General features: G+C 34.1%; 1 protein-coding gene across 1 annotated transcript; it reads left to right on the top strand.

The window, feature by feature from the left end:
- The first annotated feature begins 4,590 nt into the window (after positions 1–4,590).
- Positions 4,591–6,496, top strand: LOC114424052. Its single transcript, XM_028390939.1, has 3 exons — positions 4,591–5,489; positions 5,582–5,981; positions 6,089–6,496. The coding sequence occupies exons 1-3, from the start codon at positions 4,591–4,593 to the stop codon at positions 6,494–6,496; spliced, it is 1,707 nt and encodes a 568-aa protein (XP_028246740.1).
- Positions 6,497–20,169: the final 13,673 nt, after the last annotated feature.

Raw genomic sequence — 20,169 nt, 5'->3', positions numbered from 1 at the left:
GGAGAAGGAGGAAGGGTGATTAGAGATGCCACTTTAAGGAGAAGATGAGTCAAGCACAAGCTCACCACCATAGGAAGCTATGGATAAGAGCTTGAAAGATGAGAAGATGAGGGGAGGGAGAAGGAGCACGAAATTTTGTGCCTCAAATGAGGTCTGAACTTTGAAGTGTAATTTTTAAATGATCAAAGTTTTAAAATAATGCACACACATGGCCTTTATTTATAGCCTAAGTGTCACACAAAATTGGAGGAAAATTTGAATTTCTATTCAAATTTTACATGAATTTGAAATTGAATTTGTGGAACCAAATTTTTACTAATTATGATTAGTGAATTTTAGCTATGGTTCAGCCCACTAATCCAAGATCAAGTCCAAGATTCTCCACTAACTATGCTTGGGTATCATGAGGCATGTAAAGCATGAAGGACATGCACAAAGTGTGACTAGTAGCAATGAGGTGTAACAAGCAAATGCTCACCTCCCCTCTAAAATTTAATTGTATTGGGCTTCTCCTAATTCAATTAAATTTATTTTCCAACACATACATCAAATATTCACTTAATGCATGTGAAATTACAAAACTACCCCTAATACAAAAACTAGTCTAGGTGCCTTAAAATACAAGGGCAGAAAAATGTTACAGTTCTAGGATACCCTACCTACATTATGGAATCCTAAATACTAGGTCCAAAATTAATGAAACCTTAATCTAATATGTACAAAGATAAGTAGGCTCATACTTAGCCTATGGGCCCCAAATCTACCCTAAGGCTCATGAGAACCCTAGGGCCTTCTTTTGTATCTCTGGTCCAATCTACTTGGAGTCTTCTATCCAATGCCCTTACGGGGTAGGATTGCATCATTCCCTCCCCCTTGAAAAAGATTTGACCTCAAATCCCGAGGTTCTTGAAACTTTGGGCTTTTTTCCTGAACACCGGTAAAAAGAACAAAAACATATATATTAGTGGTGTTTGGTATGTTGAAGTAAGGTAAGATCTGAAAATCCATTTCCTGGGCATCTTCCGATGAAGGAATATGATTCCTCACCAACTCAATAAGTGGTGCTACAAGTATAAAAAAAAAAAATATGGAACAACCCTTTTGTAAAAGTTTGTTAAGTCATGGAAGCCCCAAATTTTCCTTATACTTGGTGGAGTGTGCCACTCAGGAATGACCTTTATTCTCTTAGGGTTCATGGGAGCTCCTTGATCACTATTTAAAAAATTAAGAAAAGTAATGCAATAAAACATACCTTTTTTTGTATTTTCATGTTGATTATTCCTATCAAAAAGTATGACAAACCTAAGGTGTCCCATATAAGCACCTAAGTTTGTATTGAAACTAAAAATAAGAACAAACCTACCTAATGAGTCCTTATGTACACAAATCGTGAAAATGTTGGGTGCATGAGTGATTTTATAAAAGAGGGTTGCACCCATGGGTTTAAAATCGCGATTTAACTCGTAAAATCGTACGATTTTACGATTCCATCAAGGGTCAACGAGTTAAATCGGAAGTAGAATCAAAATCGGAGTAGACTCGCCCGATTTAGCGTAAACTCAGATGAGTTTAGGTAGGATCGCGAGTCTGCGACGAGTCCGTGAGTTCACGAAATTTTCGAAACGACGTCGTTTTGAAGCATAAATACTCCCTTACTCACGAGTCGCGACTCTGTGGTCGTGTTGTGCTGAAGCTGCTACTCACCGTTGTTCTGCTTTGAAAGCCCTCACTCGCGGTCCTCAGTCGTGGTCCTCCGTCCTCTGTCACCGTCGCTGCCTTGCGGTCCTCCGTCGCCATTGCTCCGAGCTTCGCTTCAAGTCACAACAATAAGGTAATTTCTCCTCTGAGTCCTCTTCTTTCTCAATGCAATTGCATAACACAACCAAAAGACATTTTGCCTGTGCACCTCTTTTTCTTTTTTATGTACCTTTACACCTCTTGATTTGCCTGTGTTTGGAAAATTAGAAACTGTTGAAGTTAGGCAATAAATATTGTTGGTTACTAAAGGGGAATACAGGGAAGGTTGAAATCCCTTTTGATGATACGAGGCTTGCTTTCACTGTTTCTTGCATTTTGCATTCCTTTGCCTAGCGATCAAGATGGTAATGGAATCATAAAATGAAAGATGGTAGTGAAATGAATAGAAAGGAACAAAACAAATTAGATAAATTTCAATTTCTAATGTATATTCCTTATAGATTTTTGGTATAGAAATTTATCGCTTAAAATTAAGTACCATTTAGTTTTGAGGCAATCATAAATAACTTATTTTTCTTTTTCTGGTAATGTTTTGATTGTTATCTGTTTGGTTTGTCATGCCTACTACTCTGATAAAATAAAGTACCATTTAGGGTGCACATATGATAGTCGATGATATGCACACTTATTTTTCTATGATGAATTTTGTGCTTTTAAGGGCAATTATTAGGTGAATGTGTTTGCCTTTGTGTATATGGACTCATGTATTGATGTGTGTATATGTTTATACTGGCTTTGTCTTGTAAATTTGTTTCTGTGTAATCCTGTGCTGACCAGGGAAATGGAAATTGTGATGTACCAATTAGTTTGTTTCCATATTCGTGTTGACAATAACATTTCATGTGCTTTTGCTAGTATAATTAACTTGGTTAGGCATTTCTTGTGCCAAATCTATTGTGTATCAGATAGGAAAGCTTTGGGGTTGTAATTTGAAACCTTTACCTTCATTATTGTTATCTTCCTATTGAATAAGTTTGTATTTGATTTTGTCAATTTTAGAACTGCTAAGATCTTTTTGCAAAGCTTGTTTTTCCTAAGTCAAAGATAAAACCAATTGTGGTGAACCTGTGCTTTCTAGAAGTGTAAGGGCTTCTGGAGTTAGTACAGTGCACCCTTGAGTGTTGTTGAAAAGAGGTGATATAGTTCATAATCTATATTAGACTTTAAGTTGTTGTTTTATAATAGGACTAGAAGAAACCTGCAATTTTGCTCCATCAACTGCAAACTGTTTATTTTCTATATAAACTACATTGGATTTGTTTTTCATCTTAACAAACTACAATTTTTTGAAGGCTGTCTGTTCCAAGCAAAAACCAGAGTCCTACTTCATTTTGATTTGTATCTTATGCTACGAATTACAATTTTGATTTGTATATTGACCTTCAATTTTGGTCTTTTAGGTCCATTTTTTTTTATTTCTTTGTTGGTTCTTCTAATAAAAAAATGTCATTAGAAATTACCATTGTTTCCTTCCTTTGTTAGTTTTTTTGTTAAAAGAACCATTTGTTTTAATTGAAATTTAATAGTAAAAGTTATTTCAATATTTTGAAAAAATGTATAATAATAATAATAAACGAGTAGAATATGATATAAGAGAAAAATTGACAATTGACAATTGTTTGACGTGTAGAATATATATAATATGCACACACACACACACACACACACACACACACACACACACACATATATATATATATAGTTCATAATATATATAATATGCATGTAGAATATGATATAAGAGAAAAATTGACAATTGTTTGACGTGGATCCTATATGTTTTGATTTTAATGCAGGTCCATGCATAAAAAAATTAGAGCATTTCTCCCACATAACATGGTGGATTATTGGATATCATATTTTTAAGGAAAATGAAAGTAACTTTATATTCAGAGATTTGTATTCATAAATATTTTGTGAAATTTTAACTTTGCAACAAATTCCTCCCTATGTCTGGGGCACAGGCCGTAGATAGTTTATATTATGAAGCACAATGTGGTATTCAAGATCCTAGTTATGGTTATTGTGGAATTGGGTTTGACCAATTTGTTGGACTTTTGGTCCAGTTTAATACTTCAAACTTCTACATGAATCAATTAAGGAGTTTACACTAATTCTTTTTAGTTTTCTTATAAATCTACGCAAACTTCTAGATGAGAAAAAAAGATACAATGGTTGAATGAATTTTGGAGTTTACACTAATTCTTTTTAGATTTGACAAGGCATCCTAATTTGTTTGTAGCCTAATTTGTTTGTAGGCCAATTTGTTATAATGAGTGGAAGTGGATCCAATTCAAGTGGTGGAGATACAACTGCGTGTGGCTCTTCTTCGATTGCTAGAAGTAAATACAAAAATGCCCCTGGGAATGGGTGGAAACATGGGATTGATGTTGATGGCAGTGGTAAGACAGTCAAATGCAAGTATTGTTCAAAGATTGTGAGTGGTTGAGTTTTTAGATTCAAGCGCCATCTTGCTGGGACTAGAGAAGATTCTGAGCCTTGTGCTACGGTGCTGGATGAGATCAAATTGCTAATGATGAAAATTGTTGCTGAATCTAAAGCAACAAAAGAAAAAAAAAGGAGATTGAATAGTATTGATGAAGATGAAGAAAGTGCTGAGGGGGCAGAGGAGGCAACCAACTTACAGGGACGAAGGGGTTTTGGTTCAAAAGGAAAAGAAGGTAGTGCAAGTAGTGGAAGTGGCAATGTTCAAGAAACTTTGAATCAATTGATGAAAAAAAAGAGAAACCTTTAGTTGATGCTCAAGTTGCTGAATTTTTTTATACAAGTGTCATTCCATTCAATGCTGTCAAAAATCCTGCATTTTTAAAGATGTGTGAGATGATCGGGAAATATGGACTTGGCTATAGACCTCCATCTTATCATGATGTTAGAGAAAAGCTATTGAAACAAGCAGTGCAAAAAACTGATGATAGTTTGCAAGAGTTTAGGGATGAGTGGAAGAGAATTGGTTGTTCAATAATGTCTGATGGGTGGACAGATAAAAAAAGGCGTTCAATTTGTAATTTTTTGGTGAACAGCTCAAAAGGAACAATATTTCTATATTCCTTAGACACTTCTGACATCTCAAAAACAACTGACAAAGTTTTTAAGATGTTAGATGATGTTGTCAAATTTGTTGGAGAAGAGAATGTAGTTCAAGTGATTACTGATAATGTTGCGAATTTCAAAGCAGCAGGAGAATTGTTGATGCATACTCGGCCACATTTGTATTGGACTCCATGTGCTGCCCGTTGCATTGATCTGATACTTGAGGACTTGGAGAAACATTTGAAGGTTCATGAAGTTACTATAAAGAAGGGAAGAAAGATAACAACTTATATATATGGTAGAACAATGCTTATTAGCATGCTAGAGAAGTACACAAATGGTAGGGACTTGGTTAGACCAGGTATGACTAGATTTGCAACTGCTTACTTGACTTTAGCTTGTCTCCATGAAATGAAAGCATCTTTGATGAGGTTGTTCAGTTCTGAGGAGTGGAAAAAAAGTAAGTTTGGAACTTCACAGGAGGGGAGAAAAGTAGAAGATTCAGTTTTGGATAATAGATTTTGGAAGAATGTATCCATATGCCTCAAAGCTGCTGCCCCTCTTATGGTAGTCCTTCGATTGGTGGATTCTGATCAACAACCTACCATGGGTTTCATATATGTTGAGATGGATCGTGCAAAGGAAAGGATTAAAAGTAACTTCAATAATGTGAAGAAAAAGTAAGTTTTTTAAATTAAAAATATAGTTTACTTTATTTATCTATGTGACTATGCCTAATTCTAAATTTATTTTATTTTATTTATCTGTGTAGTTATGAACCTGTTTGGGAAATTATTGATAAGAGGTGGGAGAACCAACTTTATAGGCCTTTGCATGCAGCTGCATATTATCTTAATCCTCAATTGCATTTTGAAGATGATTTTAAAAAAGATAATGGAGAAGTGAAAGAAGGATTGTTTATTTGTATGATGAGATTGGTAAAGGATGTTGGGGTAAGGAACAAAATTAATAGGCAGCTTCTTGAATTTCATTTTGCCATAGGTCTTTTTTCTATGGAGAATGCAATAAACTCTAGGAAGACTATGCCACCTGCAGAATGGTGGGAAATGTTCAGGGATGGATGTCCAAAATTAAAGTGGTTTGCTATTCGTGTTTTGAGCTTAACTTGCAGTTCTTTTGGATGTGAGCGTAATTGGAGCTCATTTGAAATGGTAATTGAACTTCATGACTTTATTTGTGTTTCTTAATATTTGTTTTTGTTTAGTTTATACTCTAGACTCTAGTTAAGTTATAAACTTTGACTTTTTGTTATTTATAGGTTCATACAAAAAGGAGAAATTGTTTGCATCAAAAGAAAATGAATGACTTAGTTTATGTCATGTACAACTTGAAGCTCAAAAGTAGACAAACAAGAAAAACGGTTGCTCTTCCATTTGAAGATATGGAATCTGATGATGAGTGGATAACAGAAGAGGGAGATGATATATTTGATGAAGACAATCTCCAAGTTGAGCAAGAGCAACCTTTAGGGGAAAGTGGTAGCGAAAGTAATGTTGATTTGGTTGGGGGAAGTTTAACTGATCCAACTTTGGATGCATTTGATATTGACAATTTGGTATTGAATGACAATGTTGAAGATCATTTCTCAACTGAGGAAGAGCTTGAAGATGATGGTGGTGGTGGTGATATTGGAGATGATTTTATTAGAGGATTGATGGACATTTGAATTATTTTTTTTAAGTGTTTTTATTTTAAGAACTTATGTTTTGTATTGTATGAATTTATGTTAAATTGAGTGTGGATTGTGAACTATGTTAGTTTATTGAATTATTGTTAAGGTTTATTATTTATATTTATTTTAGGGTTGAAATATTTACTTATGATTTTATATAAAAGAATATTAATATATTTTTTTTATTTGAGTAAATTCTTACGATTCGATTCAACGAGTCGAGTTTACGGAGCCTCCACGGTTCTACGTAGAATCGCGAGTTTGACAACCTTGGTTGCAACACTCAAAACATTCATCATATCACCTATTTTAGGGATTTGGTGCCTAATAATACCTATTTTGGACACCAAAAAAGAACAAGGATTTAAGCTTTTACGAACCGAACCCTCATCCAACAACTCCTTTACTTGAGGAATAAACTCAAGCCCAAGAGGTGTGGTAATGCTAACAAGTGTCTTTCTACAAAGGAGAAAATGTGGAGGTTGTCTAAGAGGAAAAATTTCTTTAATATTTGTCTTTATTTCAAAATGTATTTCCTTCTTAGCTAACCTCCTGGAGGAGACACTTACCTCCTTACACTCCTCCTTAACCATTAAAGGTTGTCATTCTTCTTGGGGGTAGATTTCTTCACTAAATTCTTCCTCTTTTGCTTTTTCACTTTCACTAGAGGAAGGTGAAGTAGTAGCCTCATCTTGGCTACTATAAATGTCTTGGCTCCTCATAATCATGGTTTTCTTGGTGGGGCATTGAGAAGTAATATGTCCTCTTCCAATACATTTAAAGCACTTTATAGAACTAGTCTTTTCTTGCATACTAGCCTTAGGGGATTGCTTTTCTATTGTCTTCCCCTTATCATCTTTGGGCTTAGAAGGTGTTGCCCCTAAGATGCCTAGACCTTGGTCTTTCTTTGGATAAGAATGAGAGCCATAAGATTTTAAAGTAGACTTTCTTTTAAGTTTTTGCTCTATCCTTATTTCCCAATCTAAGTAAGCCTCTACATTGTCCTTCCCATGGATGTATGGGAGGTTAATGTTAGGCTCTTGAGGCTTTTTTTTTTCATTTTCTCTCCTATGGGAGTGAGGTCTAAGATGTAACCTATGCCTTCCTTCATAATAGTCATGAAGTTCTTCACTTAGGCTCTTGCAAGAGTTATGACTACTATAGGAGGCATGTTTTTCTCTTTTCATTTCTTTCATTATTTTTCTTCTTTCTTCCTCTCTTTCATCTTGACTTATTTCTTCCACTCTTTTTTTTTTTCATTTTTCTTTTCTCTCTTGTTTTTCTTTCCACAAATTAAGGGATCTCAACTCATCTAATATCTTATACAAGGGGTCCTTAGGAGTAGAACCTTCACCATTAACACTAGATGAAGAATGAAGACTCATATTGGTTCCTAAGTTGTGGTTTTTTCTTGTTGGAGGTTTGAAAACAAAAAGTTAAAAGAAACTATGGTTGAAACTAGCCAAAATAAACACTAAAAGAGATGTGAAAGATAAGGTAAAAACTAATTGGTTAAAGAAAAGTTATCTAGGCGGTTTGACAAGGGAAGGTAAATGAAATAAGCTATGAAAGTAAGCAAGAAATGTAAATTAGGCGAATCCTGAAGTGTTTGGATGACCTCATTTAAGGGTCCCAACAAAACACTCACTATCCTAAGAGAAAATTGCTTAAAATTATTACACACAAATGAAAGTAGAGTGACCTATTGGAGGCTCCCAACTTACTTCCAATGAAAGGCCTTTTTGTTACAAAATTTGAAAGCAAAGCAAATTGCCAATTACAAAATTACAAAAAAAAAAGTCTTCAATTTTGGTGGCTATTCTCTCTGTGGTGTTTCACTCAATTTGGAGTGCTTCTTAGTCCAATAGCTCATAAGGTGGTTGGCCCCTTACTTCTTGACTCAAATTCTTCAAGGGATGACACCAATCCTTATTTCCAATTCCCTATGTGGCAACTCACAAACAAGGAAACAAAGAGACAAGCAATAACCAAGGACCAAAAAAATGAAATGAAAGTTAAACCAATAGATTTTTAACAAGACAAATTTTCAAGGATTATTCAACAATTAAAGCAATGAAAAACATATAAAAGCAAGCTAGAACTCAAAGAGAAACTTAGAATGATTCTAGAGTAGAGTAAAAAAAACTAAAAAAAGATAAAAGAAACCTCTAGTTTTGGCACTTGTTTTCACACTAATTTTTAATTGAAATTTCAAAACTAAGATTGGTATAAAATAGACACCAATTATAGAACAAATTTTGAGCCAAAACAACAAGCACACTTCCCTTTCACTTTTTTTTCCTGGACACTGATTTTTCTGCCAACTTGTGTAATTTTTCCTATTTTTTCCTTTTATTCAAATTGCTTGCTTCTTTTTTATAATTTTGTTCCAGATGTCTAGAATATTCAGTAAAAATTTCAGCTAAAAATTCGTAGTGACCAATTCTCAGTAATTTATACAAGTTCGTATGTTCAAGCTGCCAACACCAACGATTTCAACCTAGAAATCAAGAGTAGTGTTTATGTTGCTTAAGACTTGGATAATTACAATTTGTGTTTGCTTATCCTCAATTATCTTGAATAACACAATTCAAGAGAGTTTAAGAATTATTTTGATTCACAAGTCCAGCCACAACTCAGCACCACAACTCAACTTCATCATAGTCATCATGTAGGAAACTTAGAAAACAAAAAAAAAGTTCAACTACAAGACTACTTCTAGGAATTGATTTAGAACATATTATGAATTAAATAACATGCATGAATTAGACTCAAAATTCAAAAGATAGGATAAGAATGACAAGAATACATGAATAAATTTATCTAGAATTCAATCAACAAAATATAAATTCAACACAAACTCAGAATATAATGTGACAATTATTATGATTAAACATGACTCTAAGACAACATGGATTAAGTGATTTACACTTAGATTTTTGTGTTTTTTTTTCTAATCAATATTTTGAAAGAAAATTTAGATCTAAAGGTTCAGCACAAGAAGATTATGACTGAAAAATGATAGAACCTAAAATCAACACAAAAACATGATTCAAGAGTAGATCTATAAAATTTGAACCATAAAAATGCAAGAACAAGTGTAGATCTAAGATTTAATTGGGTTATTTTTTTGAATATACTCTAAACATCACCAAACAACAAGACAATGAAGGATATACATGGAGAATAAGATGAAGAACAAGGAATTAAAGTGAATTGATTGAACAAAAAGATAGAGGAAGCAAAAGAACATCACATAGACGAAGATGCTCTGATACCACATGATGTAGCTCCATGTGGAGCTTGTAGGCCTTGAATCTTCTTCATCAATGGAGTCTTTTTCTTCTTGGTAGATTAGAATAGGAAAAATGGGACAAGAACCACTGCTATGGTAGATTAGAATAGGAAAAATGAGACAAGAAAGGATGCAATGAAAAAAAAATTGAAAATCAAATGAGACATTTAGAAAAATGTGGATGCTGGATAATCAACAAAAATTTGCTCAAAGATGTCAACAATGCACCAAGTGTATGCAAACTAAGAAAACAAGCTGGTTATGGTTTTGATTGGACATCTTTTGCATCAACAACCATGCCCAATACAATCATTAACCTATTGACCCAGAATAGTCCAACTGAAGCGTAGTCATTGTGATGCACAAATTTTTTTATTGAAAACTATTAATAGGGGCCTTTTATTGAAAACCAATAATATGAGCAAAAAATTTATCCACTTGATCAAAAGGAAAAACACACCTTGGTTGTTGGAGAAAATCAATAAAAGAAATCTTAGGCTATGTTTGGACTAGCTCTTTTATGGCTTAAAAAGTTAAAGCTCGAAATAAGAACTTTAAAAATAAAGTACAAGTTATTTAGCAATTTTAGCTTAAAAGCTCCTTCAATACTAGAAGTTTTTTTTCTGTCCTGCATTGACTAGTTCATAATGAGAGGAATGTTCACTCAATGTCATAGCCGCCAAAATTGACCTAGTTTTTTTTTTAAAGTACAGAACTTATAAATAAAAGATAACAAAAAAGAATTTCAAGCTATATTGTAAGGAGCACAAAGTAATTATCTGAATAGTGACAACTACATCGATAAAGATATAACATGATACCAAGCAAACAGGAAATACAATCCAGTAGAATGAATTCACAAAAAGTTATATTTATGACTTACCCCCATGTAAACCACCATAAATAAAAATTAGGTCACCAACAGCAGCAGCCGAGTGCCTACAACATCGAGTCAACTCAGCTGCAGCATCTCCTCCTACTACATCAGCACTGTATCTACCAGTTCTTGGACTGGTAACAACAGATTTTGTATCACACCAAACACCAACAACAATGTCCAATACTACAAAGAAGAAAAAAAATCCAAAAATAAAACATCAATTAGAATAACACTAAATGCTGCCTCCATGTACAAATAAGTTGATATAAATATATAATAGCCCATTTACACACAATCCAGATCATATAAAAAAACAAAGAACCAACCAACAAACTAAAAATTTAAGTAGCACCATGATCCCCACCTACAACACTTGATGTGTCTTCAACCATCCGTCCTCCACCAAGAGCCCCACCAGACACATGGACCCTTGCATTAACAAATACCTAGAATCATAAAATTAAGCATGATCCCTGAACATATGCTCAACTAAGAAAAATAAGAATAAAATAAAAGAAACTGAATCCAACCGTTGCATGCTGATATCTTGGTGATGGTGAGACACCTGGGGCAATTGCCCATTCCCAACGACCATCTCTATGTTTAGCAAGTCCTTATGCACTTGACAATGGCTGCAAACATAATTGGTAAAAGATATTTTCAACAAAGCATATAAAGAAAAAATTCACAAGAGCCACAAAAAATAACTATCAAGCAGAAATTATATGGGAATATAACTAGAGTTAGTTTGAATAAGAATATGGCCAAAAATAAAAAGCAACATTGGTAGGGATCAATTGCCTAACTCAACATAAAATGACCACAACTATGAAATCCATATGTAACTTAGAGAAGGAAGTGTGTTTGATCAAAACTTACACGAATTTGAAGGTAATCAAATGTGCTAAGCACATCTGATCTACTTCTAGAGTTTCCATTTCATGCAGTTTGGGAAAAAAAATTCACAAGTTTCAAATTGTCTCAAAAGAGAAAAGCATTTTATCTCCCAGAAAATATTCCTATATATTATGTCTACTTCCTAATTGTCTCAAAAGAAAAGCTAAGGGGCCTAAAACTAAAATTATTGAAAAATATGAGAACTAATACTTAATGGCACTGCCAGGGATAAATAATCAAAAAACAAATAAGAACTAAAACAAAAACACACACACATATACAAGGACCAAAAACCAAATAAGTGGAAACTATATAAGGACTAAATATACTTTAAACTAAATATATATATATATACTTTATAGCTTTGGTGTTGTTATGTGGCTCTTGTATAGATGCAGAATACACCAATGATATGCTCCTTAAAGGCAATGATGAAGTGTTTGCCAGGTTCATTCTCGTTTCTCCAATAGGCCATGATGAAGTGCTTGCCAGGTACATACTCATTTCATGACAAAGGCATAATTATATCACTATTCCATGTAGGAAGAAAAACAAAATGGAAATTTTGGATTGGAATTGCTCATTTCATATCTACCAACTTTTGAAATCTTGGAGGCAAGTATAAGGACCCAGACAGTGAAAAGAACTCCAAGTTTTGCACCAACGAACATTCTTAAGAATTGATCCCTGCATGGCACTAACATGTGTCATTCCTACAAAAAAACAATTGTCATTGGTTTGTGAAAGTAGAAGCTACTACTTTGTGATGTCTCAATCTCGCTGTTTCCTTGAATTTTTAGGCTCATTATGATTGCTTGTGTTTGGGCCTCTCGATAGAGGCTCATATGCCACCTCCTTAGTCCTTTTGGTGCCTAATTAATTAAAGTGTCATGTGGAAAATAACATGATAGTTTTAGAAACCACAAACAAGAAAAATAAAAATTTTACTGACTCATTTACCATTAAATTGTGATTGTCTAGTAGTTTGAAAGTAAGGAAAGTACAAACAAGGACAATATTTGAACATGACTTCAAAAATAAAGGAGCTTTGACAATTCTTGGGTGAGGTTCTGCAAAAGATGACCCAAAATATTAGTACCTTCTAAATACAAAGAACAAGAAGGGAAATGTATGAATATTTGAATAGAAATTCATGAACGAAACAAGGCACTTTCCCCCATAATTTACTCTAAAGAATTAATCAAGAACGTAATTGCAACCTAAATCTATAATCAAATCAGCCTTTAAAGCCTGGCCATGAAAGTGGAATGGCATGATCACTACTAAAATGAAGTGAAGGAATAGAAGGAAAGAAGAAAATAGAAGACTATTGATTTAATGAAATAAAAGCCAGAGTATTAACCCCTATTTAGACTTCTAATTATAATTAAATAAGGAAACAAAGAATGAATTATGAAAACCATTCACAAGAGGTCATCTAGTACTCTAAAATATTTTAAGATACACTAATAATATCATAAAATATTATCCATATATTCTAACACGAATCATTCTCTATTCCATGCTTTGAATAATGACATGAAAGGTACAAATATTATGAACTATATGCTTATTTCTTAATTCGTTACTTAGCTAATATCAACCTTAAAATGCATGAAATATATTTAATTCTACCACCATATGACCACAATATGATTTAATGAAAAAGGATAAAAATATAATGCATGAAGAAAAGAAACTATCCACGCACTGACCTTTACTCCTTAGAGCAAAGTTGTCATCAACTTTTGGAATCACCACTTTTTTTTGTTGAGGAAAAAAATTTCTAAGAAAAGCTTATCCAAATATATACTTAATTTTTCAGTTAGTTGTACCTCTTTTGATGCTCGAAAACCTTCAAGCTAGTCACTTACAATCACCTTAGTCAATTTCAAAGATGGCTTGCCAATGTTTGAAAAAAAATTATAAGTGTTGACAGGGTGTAAAATATAGCATTTACAGCTCTTAACTGGCAGTAAATAATTTTGTCTGTATATAATTATTCTGTTTCCTTTTCTGTTTAGTCTATTTTAGGTAGTTTCTTATTATGATTTATTCTTTCCTTAATTTAGGGTTTCCTTCCTAAATTGTAGTCAATCACCTGTTGTAATTCCCTCTATAAAAAGGAGGAATCCTTATACAGTTAAAATATATATTACAAAATATTTCAACTTGGTATCAGAGCAAAGATCTCTGCACCTCTGATTTGTAGCCATGGTTGACAGTTCCTCAGCCACCAGCGATGATCAGAATAAGGAGAAGGAGATTATTGCCCCCAAAGACTTGCAGCAAGTTATTTTTGGCGAATCTCATTCTATCCAAATCACCACCTTTCGACTCAATGGGTCGAACTACTTCTGGTGGCACCAATCTGTCCAGTTGTATATTTGTGGCAGAGGAAAACTCGGATACCTCAATGGTGAGCGACCCAAGCCAGATACTGCTGATCCACAGTATGCTGTTTGGGATGCTGAAAACTCCATGGTCATGACTTGGCTGGTAAACTCCATGGAGGAGGACATTAGCAGCAATTACATGTGCTATTCCACAACCAAAGAGCTATGGGATAGTGTCACATAAATGTATTTTGACCTTGGGAATAAATCTTAGATTTATGAACTCACCTTGCAAGCCAAAGAAATTCGGCAAGGAGGTAATAACGTGACAAAATACTTCAACTCTTTGAAGCGGGTTTGGCAGGACCTTGATCTCTTCAACACTTACAAGTGGAACTCAGCAGAGGATGCCAAACACCATGAACAGGGAGTGGAAGAAGGTAGAATATTTCAATTTCTTACAGGTCTGAATAAGGAGCTAGATGAAGTTCGTGGCAGGATCATTGGGAGAGTAACCTTACCTTCATTGGGTGAGGTCTTTGCTGAAGTCAGAAGAGAGGAAACTAGGAGAAGTGTGATGATAAGAAAGATCAAAATTGTTCTACCTCCTCCTGAGACCAATGCTCTTGTTGCAGAAACTACTGCCCTTAAGAGTTCAACTAAGCAGAAGAATTTTTCAAACCTCTGGTGTGACCACTGCAACAAACCACGCCATACCCGAGAAACTTGCTGGAAAATTAATAGGAGACAAACTCATCTAAAGGGCACCAAATCAGGTCCTAAAGTTCATAGACCCTTCCCTACAACTCATGAGGCAAAAAAGACTTCTTTGAGAAAGGAACAAGTTGAGGAACTCATAAGGTTGTTAAATTCTAATTTTTTATCTGGTACCCCTAGTGGTTCTGTGGCACAAAAAGGTAATTCGAGTACCCTTAGCTCCCTTAATTGTAACTCAAATATGTATGTACCTTGGATCATTGATTCAGGTGCCTCGAATCATATGACCAGTCTTTCTTCTTTATTTAAAACCTATTCTCCTTGTTCTGGAAGTGAAAAAATTAGAATTGCAGATGGTACTTTTTTCGCAATTGTAGGGAAAGGGGATATTACCTTATCTAAAAACATTGACTTAAAAAATGTTTTACATGTACCTAAACTTACCTATAACCTTCTCTCTGTTAGCAAAATCTGCATTGATTCTCATTGCAGTGTGAAATTTTTTGACACTTATTGTGTTTTTCAAGACCAGACTTCGGGGAAGATGATTGACAATGCTAAGATAATGGATGGACTTTACTACTTTGAGAATACTTTCGAAAATAAAGAAGCTCGGGGTCTAAGTGGTATGAGTTCCGTACCTGCTAGGGACCAAATAATGCTCTGGCGTAAAAGACTAGGGCACCCGAGTTTTCAATATCTTAGGCATTTGTTTCCAAACTTATTCAAAAATGTTGATTGTTCTTCTCTTGAATATGAAAGTTGTGTTCTTGCTAAAAAACAAAGAGCTCCTTATTACTCTCAACCTTATCATGCATCTAGACCTTTCTATTTAATCCATAGTGATGTTTGGGGTCCTTCAAAAATTACAACCTAATTTGGAAAAAGGTGGTTTGTAACATTCATTGATGATCACACCCGATTATGTTGGGTCTTCCTTATGCATGAAAAATCTGAAGTTCCTAATATATTTGAGTGACAATGGAATTGAATATTTTAATAAAAATCTCAATGTGTTTCTAAAAAATAAAGGCATTCAGCATCAATCGACATGTCCAAATACTCCTCAACAAAATGGCACTGCTGAGAGAAAAAATAAACATCTCCTTGAAGTAGCCTGTGCCATCATGTTTGAGAGTAATGTTCCAAAATATTTGTGGGGGGATGCCGTCCTAACAGCAACCTACCTTATATATAGAATGCCCACTCGTGTGTTAAATTACCGCATACCTTTGGACACTTTCAAAACAATTTTTCCAGCATGTCGATTACATACTGAAATGCCTTTAAAAGTGTTTGGTTGTATTGTTTTTATGCATACACCCTCCATATCTCGGTCTAAACTGGACCCAAGGGCAGAAAAGTACATTTTTGTTGGATATTCTCCAAACCAAAAGGGATACAGAGTATTTAATCCTATTACAAAAAAGCTTTGTGTTAGCATGGATGTTACCTTTGTAGAACATCAACCTTTTTTTCAAAAAAATTCCCTTCAGGGGGAGAATGATTATGTGAGTGAAGACAATTTTTTACATTTTCATGAACCATTGCCTATCCCTGTTGTGCATACTAAAAATACAAATTTTATTGATCAAACAAATGAAAACAAGTTACACAACAAGGAAGACCATGTGGAAACAAGTCCTGAATTTTCCAAAGGAAATCCTATGCCAGACTTAGGTGGAGCCCAAGCAGGGAAAGAAATACCATAGTCAAATAAAGAGTGTCGTGTTTATACTTGGAAATATCCTAAAAGGATCAAAGAACAATCCATCATCTTAGCACCAAACCAAGCAGAATTTCCGGAGGAAGGCCAAGGAGAAATACCAAGAGAAAGTCGAGGTAACACTGAAATTCTCACTTCTACTATTGAACTGCCCATAGCTATTAGGAAAGGAACCAGATCCTGCACTCAAAACTCAAAAAAGGCTACCACAAACCATCCCATTTCCCAATATGTTTCTTATAAAAATATTTCCCAGAATCACAGAGCCTTTACCTCTAAAATAAAAAATCTGTTTGTACCTAGAAACATTGAGGAAGCACTAGATGATCCCAATTGGAATTTATCAGTCTTAGATGAGTTGAATGCATTAAAAAAGATTGGGACTTGGGAACTTGTTGACCTACCACGTGACAAAAAACAGGTGGGCTGTAAGTGGGTCTTTACCATTAAGTGCAAGGTTTATGGGAGTGTAGAAAGGTACAAGGCGAGATTAGTAGCAAAGGGATTCACCCAAACTTACGGAGTAGACTATCAGGAGACTTTTGCTCCAGTCGCTAAACTTAACTCTATTCGAATTCTTCTATCCCTTGCTACAAATTGCAACTGGCCTTTAGATCAATTGGATGTAAAGAATGCTTTCTTGAATGAGGAACTAGAGGAAGAAGTGTTTATGAGCCTTCCCCCGGGATTTGAAGAAGAACTTGGAAGAAATAAGGTGTGTAGACTAAAGAAGTCATTATATGGGCTGAAACAATCTCCAAGAGCATGGTTTGAAAGGTTTGGAACAGTAGTAAAAAGGCTTGGATATATCCAAAGCCAAGCTGAACACACATTGTTCTATAAACATTCAACAAATAATAAGATTTCCATCTTGATTGTTTATGTTGATGATATTATTCTGACAGGTGATGATAGTTTGGAACTCAAAAATTTAAGGGAGAAACTTGCTAAAGTTTTTGATACCAAGGAACTTGGCCCATTGAAATACTTCCTTGGAATTGAATTTGCAAGATCAAAGGAAGGTATCTTTATGAACCAGCGAAAGTATATTTTGGATCTTTGAAAAGAAACGGGATTACTTGGATGTAAGGCTGCCGAAACACCCATGGAGCCCAACTTAAAACTACAACCAACTGAAATGGAAAATATGGTGGACAAAGGAAGATATCAGTGACTAGTGGGGAGGCTAATATATCTATGTCACATGTGTCCAGACATAGCCTTTGCTGTAAGCATGGTAAATCAGTTTATGCATGCACCAGGACATGAACACTTGGAGGCATTTTTCAGAATCCTAAGATATTTGAAGGGATCACCTGGAAGGAGACTTCTTTATAAAAACCATGGACATCTTCAGGTAGAAGGCTACACTAATGTGGACTAGGCTGGGAGTGTGATAGACCGAAGATCAACATCAGGCTATTGCACCTTTGTTGGAGGAAACTTAGTTAGTTGGAGAAGCAAAAAACAGAGTGTTGTAGCAAGGAGTAGTGCAGAAGCTGAATTTAGAGCACTTGCTCTTAGAATTTGTGAAACATTATGGGTGGAAAAACTTCTACAAGAATTAAAGGTTCATAGTTCTCCTCTAATAAACTATATTGCGACAACAGGTCAGCAATATATATTGCACATAACCCGGTCCTACATGATAGGACCAAGCATGTCGAAGTTGATAAGCACTTCATCAAAGAGAAGATAGAAAGGGGCAGATCTGTATTACATATATTCCCACTACAGAACAATCAGCAGACATCTTAACCAAAGGATTACCCAAAAAATCATTTGACAACATCACTAGCAAGCTGTCTATGGAGGATATCTTTAAGCCAACTTGAGGGGGAGTGTTGACAAGGTGTAAAATATTGCATTTACAGCTCTTAACTGGCAGTAAATAATTCTATCTGTATATAATTATTTTGTTTCCTTTTTTGTTTAGTCTATTTTAGGTAGTTTCTTATTATGATTTATTCTTTCCTTAATTTAGGAAGGATCCTAAATTATACTCAATCACCTGTTGTAATTCCCTCTATAAAAAGGAGGAATCCTTGTACAGTTAAAATATATATTACAAAATATTTCAACTATAAACACAATATATGATTAAGCTTTTTACTGATATATAAAGAGCTAATTTCTATGAAAGGTATGCCCAGACTCAAAATTTGATAGTAATTTTTAAAAGCATCATGTCACGCTACTTAACAAAGGTCAAAATAACTCCACCTTGACAACATTCTGATAAAGAATATGTTAATTTACAAAAGCTTTATAGAGGGAATTTTCGTCTCACTATCATGATCTCCCCTTGTTAACAATTAAAACCAACTTGCCAACCTTTTCCCTAGAGGTATATTTAATAAGGAAGTTAAGATGAGGATAACTTAAAATTGAGAAGCAACCTTCTTATCCAACTAGACAAGATATTGCACGACTTCTGCACCATCTTGAATATGTGCCTTTTTTAACCCATCCAACTCCACCGAGTTTTAAAAGTATTGGAGTAATAAAAAAAAGCTAAGTTTCAAGTCATGAAAATGGGGAAAAATTCAAAGATATATATAAGTTTTTATTAAATTAACTGCATACAACCTTTAAAGCTTTCTCAAGGGACAAAGGTGATTACTACAAGAGAATTGTATCGGGGTTCAACTTTGCATACAGTGCATAACAACATGAACTTGGATCAGCCCATATGAGGTCATTACTATTTTCTTCTGCTTGATGTTCACCATTTACACTCTTATCAAGTTCATTGTGAATTAAAAATAATGAAAAATTCAATTGATAAATATGTGTGTTTTTTTGGTGTAAGTTTAAGTTGAAATTCTACTAAAATAGGGACTGCAATGCATATTGACAATGTAACAATAAACTGAAAAAGTAAATGAACTATCAAGAAGAGTGAATGATTTAATTATAATTAGTCTCTAATAATTATAATTAGGCCCTTGTAAAAATTTTATTTTACTCCATTACCATTTATTAAAATAATAATACATTAACGCAGTTCTTGTGACACCCTAAAATCTATTATGATAAACATGCAATTCTTTAGTTTTAAACTCATTTTATATAACGGTGTTTATTAAAGTGATTGTGGAAACATTAGTGTAAGAAAATGAAAAATGCTAATTATGAGTATATTTTGGGGTTAAATTATAAAGGAATTTGTAATTTTTCTCTCTTAATTCTTCCTTTTGAGCAAATAATTGTTAAATTTAAGGAAAAATTAAGAGGCTAATTAAGGAAGCATGACTAATTAAGGAAAATAGACTAATTATGGAAATGAGGCTAATTAAGAAAAATAGAACTAATTAAGGAAAACAGGCAAATTAAGAAAAGCAAGACTAATTAAGAAAAACAGACTAATTCAGAAGTCCGCTAATCTGCACTTATAAAAGAAGAAGAGAGAAGAAGGAAAAGACACACAAAAATTCCAAGAGAATACAATTTCTTATAGAAGACAAAGGCTAGAAGAAGGAGAAGCAAGCATTAAGAGTCCTTCCTTCCCTATATTCCCTTTCTTATCTTTCCCCCTTTACTAAATATTCCTCTCTTGCAATTGTAAAGCCTCCATGACAATGAGAGGCTAAATCCCCTTTGTTGGAAACTTGGCAGCCAACTACTTTTGATTTAATTTCTCTTCCTATCTATTTATGAATATTACATTTGCATTATCTTTTCTTGTGTTTAATATTATTGTTTGTGGCTTGATCACCCATTTGCATGGTAAGATTTAGGGTAGCGTTAGAAGATGTTATTTTCTAATAGAACTGGGAAAAAGTATCTAAATAAAGTCATCACTAGGGATAAGTT

This window comes from Glycine soja, chromosome 1 (genome assembly GCF_004193775.1).
Source record: "Glycine soja cultivar W05 chromosome 1, ASM419377v2, whole genome shotgun sequence".
Taxonomy (NCBI): Eukaryota; Viridiplantae; Streptophyta; class Magnoliopsida; order Fabales; family Fabaceae; genus Glycine; species Glycine soja.
Note: the sequence above shows the minus strand (reverse complement) of the source record. Positions and strands in the feature narration are given on the sequence as shown.

Excerpts from the sequence above, each read along its gene's own strand:
- LOC114424052 (XM_028390939.1), top strand. The coding sequence starts at position 4,591 with ATGTGTGAGATGATCGGGAAATATGGACTTGGCTATAGACCTCCATCT. Across the intron at positions 5,490-5,581 it reads TTCAATAATGTGAAGAAAAA|TTATGAACCTGTTTGGGAAA; the intron begins GTAAGTTTTTTA and ends TTATCTGTGTAG. Across the intron at positions 5,982-6,088 it reads ATTGGAGCTCATTTGAAATG|GTTCATACAAAAAGGAGAAA; the intron begins GTAATTGAACTT and ends TGTTATTTATAG.